Source organism: Olea europaea, unplaced genomic scaffold (assembly GCF_002742605.1).
Source record: "Olea europaea var. sylvestris unplaced genomic scaffold, O_europaea_v1 scaffold1348, whole genome shotgun sequence".
Classification (NCBI taxonomy): domain Eukaryota; kingdom Viridiplantae; phylum Streptophyta; class Magnoliopsida; order Lamiales; family Oleaceae; genus Olea; species Olea europaea.
The window spans coordinates 14,048-20,978 of NW_019230973.1; the positions used below are offsets into that span (position 1 = coordinate 14,048).

The 6,931-nt window shown below is 34.7% G+C and overlaps 1 protein-coding gene and 1 long non-coding RNA gene across 2 annotated transcripts; one reads left to right on the forward strand and one right to left on the reverse strand.

Annotated features, from left to right (window-relative positions):
- Positions 1-511: 511 nt before the first annotated feature.
- On the forward strand, positions 512-1,446 carry LOC111375193 (uncharacterized protein K02A2.6-like). The gene is made up of 2 exons (XM_022997994.1): positions 512-717; positions 768-1,446. Exons 1-2 carry the CDS (start codon positions 512-514, stop codon positions 1,444-1,446), a joined length of 885 nt encoding a protein of 294 aa, XP_022853762.1.
- Positions 1,447-5,017: 3,571 nt separating this feature from the next.
- LOC111375192 lies at positions 5,018-6,931 on the reverse strand. The gene is made up of 2 exons (XR_002699273.1): positions 6,879-6,931; positions 5,018-5,607 (listed from the first exon to the last, which is right to left on the reverse strand). It is a non-coding gene; the product is annotated as an uncharacterized LOC111375192 (long non-coding RNA).

The following is a 6,931-nucleotide window of genomic DNA, read 5'->3' on the forward strand; positions in this document are numbered from 1 at the left end:
TGTAATAGTAGCACCTGATTGGGATCTACTTTTCGAACTTATGTGTGATGCTAGTGATTTTGTAGTGGGAGCGGTGCTTGGCCAACGTAAAGGCAAAGTGTTACATGTAATCTACTATGCCAGCAAAACCTTGACAGATGCTCAGATCAACTGCGCAACAACGGAAAAAGAGATGCTAGCAGTGGTCTTTGCCTTCGACAAATTTCGTTCCTATCTGATTGGTTCAAAGGTGATAGTTTACACTGAGCATGCAGCATTGAAATATTCGTTTGAGAAGAAGGATGCTAAACCTAGGCTAATTCGATGGGTTCTGTTACTGCAAGAGTTTGACATTGAAATTCACGATAAAAAGGGTACAGAAAATCAGGTAGCAGATCATTTATCAAGGCTAGAGCAACTCCGTGATTCAAATGATGTGGATATTAATGAGGTCTTCCCAGATGAGCAGTTAGTGTAGATAGAAAAGGCTCCATGGTATGCAGACATTGTTAATTACTTAGCTAGTGGCTACATGGATCATGATCTCACCTATCTCCAGAAAAAGAAGTTGATTCATGAAGCGAAATTTTATTATTGGGATGATCCAAATTTATACAAAAGAGGGGCAGACCAGATCATTAGGAGATGTGTGCTAGAGGATGAGATGAAACGTATCCTTTCATGGGTTCATGCATCGGCTTATGGAGGACACTTTGGCCCACTAAAACAGCAGCAAATGTGCTTCAATATGGTTTCTTTTGGCCTACATTATTCAAGGATTGCCACAGTTTCTACAGATCATGTGATAAATGTCAAAGAACAAGTAACATATCAGCGAGTCACAAGATGCTACTTAACAACATTTTGGAGGTGGAAATATTTGATGTCTGGGGGATTGATTTTATGGGTCCCTTTCCATCATCTTACAACAATCAGTATATCCTACTGGCAGTGGATTATGTCTCTAAATGGGTAGAAGCTAAAGCATTGCTTACAAATGACGCGAGAGTAGTGGTGGACTTCATAAAGAAACACATCTTTAACCGCTATGGATCACCTAGGGCCATAATAAGTGATGGTGGATCTCATTTCCGCAATCGGTTATTCCAGGCAGTGCTACATAAGTACGGGGTACAACATCGAATTGCCACTCCTTACCACCCTCAGACAAGTGGACAGGTAGAAACCTCGAATAGACAGTTGAAAAGAATTCTGGAGCTCACTGTGAATGCATCTCGCAAGGATTGGTCAAAGAAATTAGACGATGCTTTATGGGCATATCGCACTGCGTACAAGACACCTATTGGGATGTCCCTATATCGACTAGTCTTTGAAAAAGCATGTCACCTACCAGTGGAGTTTGAACATAGAGCATACTGGGCATTGAAGCAGTTAAACATGGACCTCGAAAAGGCTAGAGAAACAAGAATACTGCAGCTACATGAATTAGAAGAATTCAGAAGATAAGCATATGAGAATGCAACCATCTACGAGGAAAGGACGAAGCAGTGGCATGACAAAAATATCAAGCAAAGAATTTTTAGAGTGGGAGATCAAGTGCTTTTATACAATTCCAGACTTAAACTGTTTCCAGGAAAGTTAAAATCTAGATGGTCCGGCCCTTTTACGGTCTCTCAAGTGTTTCCGTACGGCACAGTTGAATTACATCATCCAACAAAAGGAAACTTCGAAGTAAATGGCCAACGTATCAAGCACTACGTGGAAGATTTTCCCATCGCTAAAGAGAGCCTTGACCTAGCTATACCAGAATAAGAGCAGCACAAAGTCCAGCTAACGACTTAAAAGAAGCGCTTATTGGGAGGCAACCCAATTTTCAAACTTTTTATTTTATTTTTCGTATCGCGTAGCATATACTTTTGTTTTGCTTACTAGATTGCATTAGATTTAGGCACGTTTCAATTTTTAGGAGTCATCACCCATATCCCTTCCGCCCTCAGGCCCTTGAATTTATTGTTGGTTATTTTGATTGTTTGAGTTAAGTAACCCTTGTTCCTTATCTTTAATTTGTCAAATTTGATTGTTCAGGAACATGATGTCGTGGAACACTCAAACTAACATAGATCCAAGGGAAAGCATGATGAAGAATATTATCTAGTCGTCTCACATATTGCCTCACACATTCAACAGAAAAATTTGGGGAGTACCTTTTTCTTTTTCTTTTCTACCACCTTTATGTGCTTATTTATGTTTTATGACATTGAGGACAATGTCAGTTTTAAAGTTTGGGGGTGAAAAAAAAAGTTTTTGTTTTTATGTTTAAAAATTTTTTTTTATTTAGTTGTGTGCTTGTATGAGTTAAACAGTCTAGCAGACAATGATGATTTTATTTGAGTTTTGGTGTTGATTTATGGACTGTGGATAGGATACATACTAGACTAATTGAAGCTCAACCTTGCAAAATTTAATACTACAAGCGCACTAGAATTGAGTTTGACATTGTGATGAAATGAGTTGTTCCATGTTTGATAGGTTGATTTAGTTGGACTTAGATGTCTTATTCAAACCATATTAAATTATTTTTCCTTAGACCAAATTTAGTACAGTTTGGGGGTGACTTTACAGTTGTAGAAAGATGCGAATGTCAATGTGGATTCCATGTGTGAAAAGTTATGTGTGGATTGTTTTAGACTAACGAGATAAAATTGGGTGAAAGTTTTGAGTTGGCGGTCAATTTTCTTGAATAAGTGTGTGGTAAGGGGCATTGCACTAATCAAGGTATATATTTTGAAATTTAAGACGTCTCTCTAAAGTCCTTATGTCTCGAGTAATTAAGCCTGCAAGGGTATCTTAAAACCTGGTGCCCTAAAGTCATCTGATTTGGGAGTCATCGGCCTAAAGCTCGTTAAAGGGGTCATTTAGAAAGTAATAAGAGATGAAGTTGCACTTACAAAAAAAAAAAAATTCTCTTCGAAGCGTTTTTGACTCGGGTCAGTAAGTCTGTAAGGGTGTTTAAAACCTGGTGCCCTAAAATCATCTGATTTAGGAGTCATCGGCTTAAAGCCTGCTACAGGGGTCATCTAGAAAGCTTAATGGAGAGAATGCAAAAATAAAAAAAATTAAATTATGGAAAAAGACAAAAGCAAGTGCATGAAAAAAGCAGAAGTTACTTATTTGAGGGAATTTGACTTTCGATAAAAGATAATTACCCTAGTTAAGTCTTGAGGTCGAAGCAATCAAATAATTGAAGAATCCGTGTTCATTGAAGTGTTGACTTGTAACTTATAACGTCCACCTAAACTCGAGAGGGTGAGGATAGTAATGAAATATTCAACTTTAGGTTGCACGCTGGGAAAAGAGTGAAAAGAATAAGTTTGGGGGTGTGTGAATCTTACAGAGATGAAATGACATATTTGACCACTAAGGGTTGGGAATTGGAATAACTTGTGGACTCATTAATGTCTACTTAATTCTTCACACACACACGTCGATTTTGCATTGGNATACCTTTATTTCGTTGAATTAAGATTCTAGTACTTTAATTTTTTTATGTGTTGATTTTAATGTCGTGCTTAATGCTTTTAATCACTTGATAACTAATTAGATGATTTGCGAACAATGATTGCGTAGAGATACGGATTATTTGTTTAGACTACATGTTAAAATTTGGTAAATTGATATAACGTGTAGAGATATCTATATTGATTGCTGCGGCCGTGTGTGAATTCTTAGAACCAATGTTGCATTTAATTAAATTTAATTTGCATAGAGATATGAAATTGAACTAATTAAATAGGCTCAACGAGAACTCGAGAGGAGTAAGTTGAATACCATAGAAGAATTTGACCGAACACTACTTTAGGTTGTATGAATCTTGATTTACGAAGTAAAGGTGACCATTAGGTGAAATTGTTCCGCCCTAAGGTCCTTTATTATTTGAATTCTCAATCATTTTCTATTGCATCCATTCGCATTTTCTTTAGTTGTTAGATTTAAAAATCACATTCAATCAAATATATATATATTTTTATTTATATTCCTCAAATAGGAGTTAGGAATAGTAAATTGAGTAATAAAATATAGTCCTCGTGTGAACGATAATTCGGACTCAAAATGTCCACTTTACTACTTGTTACGATCCGTCTACTTGCGGGATAAAATCCACAACAGAACGTAATAGGCTGCGAACATCTTGTTCAGTTGCTTTAGATTGAAAGTAAATAAATTTAGCATGCTTAAATAAATTACAACTTTTTAACTACAACTGAAGATGATATATAATTATGTACCTTAGGTTTTTCTTTTTTTTTCTTGGATTTTTTTCTTCACACATTTTTTCTTCTTGAAAATAAACTTCTCTACATTGGAGACCCTTCTATTCTTGGATGGACATCCGTGTCTTCGAACAGCAAGGGGACTCTGAAGTCCGCTTTCACTAGGAGCTTTATGAAAATTACCAACATTATCACAACAATCATTATTACTCATAGTGGCATTAGTACTTATCGAAGAACTCCTCAATGCTGATTCAGTTTTTCTTATTTTTAATTGAAACTAACCCTTCATGTTCAATAATACGGCACAATTCTCATCAGAAGTGACAGCCAAGTCTGCAACATGTGTTGATGTTAAGCCTCCTCATCGTTCTTCCCAATCATCATAGTTAACTTTCACCTTTGTGTGAGAACTTTTTATGTCCTTCTTCCAACAGGCTAAGATATACATTTCGAGGACCTTTTTGAATATTAATTACATTTGAAAAGAACTAATAAAAGAATGCTTGCATAAAATTCCTCTGAATTCAAATAATCGGCAAGAACATTTTACCTCGTTTGCCCTTCATCGCAAAAAACAGTGAACAGAAAGTATTTCAGTTTATCTCCAACCAATATATCCTCAATCGTTAAACAATCCTTTTTCCTCGTCAATACAAAAAACTTCACGGTATAATTTTCAGTCAACTCGTGGAAATTCTTTGAATTTGAATTGTATATACACTCTAAAATTGCTTTTCTATTTGAAAATGTGTTATACGCGGAATCCATGTATTAACAGTTTTCTTTTAGCACAAGTTCTAATATCTCTAATACATGAGTAAAATCCTGCTTTCTGTGGACTCAGCCCATGATTTTACTTCGTTTACTTTTAAAATTGTAACGAACACTAAAGAATTCCAAACTTCAACTAGTAGTTGATGCAACACTTCAAGAAACACACACACACTCTCTATACATAGTCAAACAAATATATTTATCTACATAAAATAAATATTTAAGATTACAATTTATCTCTTCAGTCGTTAGAACTTGATCTTTCAGAATAGGTTAAATAGGAGAATTGCTAGTCCGGCAATGAGCAAATGCAGATTGAATTGAGTAGCTTTTGCAGCCCAACTTGTTGCAGGTGGTGGTGCACCTATGTCTTTACAGTCAAGGCCTTCTCTCGTTTCAGTGCACAAATTTGCAAACAAGGCAGCTGGATACTTTCCATACAGATTTGCATAGCTTGTAAAGGTTTCCATACAGTCGTTTTTGAGGTCATTGATTTCATCTCGAATAGGGCAAAGCAATTCTTTCAGGGCCGGACAACACCGTTCCTTTGTGTAGTGCGGCCCTTTGCACTGGCTTGTGACGATTGTGTAGTTCAGCGTCTCCAAATTCAGAGGACAATCTGCAAAAGAGACAATAAATTGTTGCAAGGATAATGGATCTTGTTTTAGGACTCATTTGGCGTTGCTTTTGCTTTTACTTCCGGTACAAGACTTATTTTAATATTTATTTGAAAGATAATTTCCAAAAGAACTTCCGATTTTGAAAATTCTTTTAGAGAACGATATTGGACCAATTTCCTCTAAAACTCTTTTAATTAGAAGAAACACTTTTATCAAATTTGTCAAATGGATTCAAAAGCAGTTTTTGGGTCTTAAAAGATGGTTTTGATTTCTCAAAAATCATGTCAAAAGGACCCTTAGTATAGTGGAGAATGTGGATAATTGCTACAAAAATTCTAATGGGAAGTAAAATATCTATAAATACATATACATGTAGTCTCAACATACAATACTAACTATATGCTCTATGTTCTTTAGATATATTTTTCTACGAAAACAGGGTGTTTTTATATTGGAGATTTGACTCGACTTTGGAGGATCGAATTTTCATTGTAGATATATTTTGACAACTAAATTCTTTGATAACTTTTCAAAAATTTCAAAATGCTTTCATAATTTTTAATTTATATTAATAATATTTGGAAAACTTGATGACACTTTCATGAAATGATTTAGGAAAACTTTTGTTCAAAATATTTGAAAACTTAGAGTGTGTTTGATTGATATAGAAAATATTATCTAAAAATGAAAATGTTTCCTTGTTTAGAGGATAACAAAAATCTACTCCTCCTAAGATGATATTTTCCTTAAAAAGAAGGAAAATTAGACATATTTTCAAAAGTTGTAAAGTATTTTCAATAGAAAAAAATAGCAATAAGACATTCTAAAATAGTAATTTGGGTGAAAACTGATATTTTTTCATGACAAATAAATGCAATCAAATGCACCCTTAGATTGTGAATCGCACACTCAGAGACACTTTTGTGGCCTCCATTTAAGAAGTAACTTAATTTCAAACTTCAACAAATAATTTATACAATTTCGAACTTTAATTCTTATACTACAATATATCACACGTGATAAATAGTTGAAAGTTTATATTAAATAGCTATTTTAATTTATAATTTTAACTTTTATCACGTTTTCACAGCTTTTTGTGTCTTACCCATTCTCGTGACACGTTTTGTTTCCATTTCCATGCAGTCTAATTTTTCCTACTATAACGATTTTTTGAAATCATAAACTAGGTATCAGTGCCTCAGTCTAAATTAATATCTTTTCCCACCATATATGAATAAATTAACAAAACAACGGAAGAAGAAGTCGTTACTGGTTGTTTGCTGTAGAAGGCTACGTCCCACTGAGCCATGAAACTCAAAAACA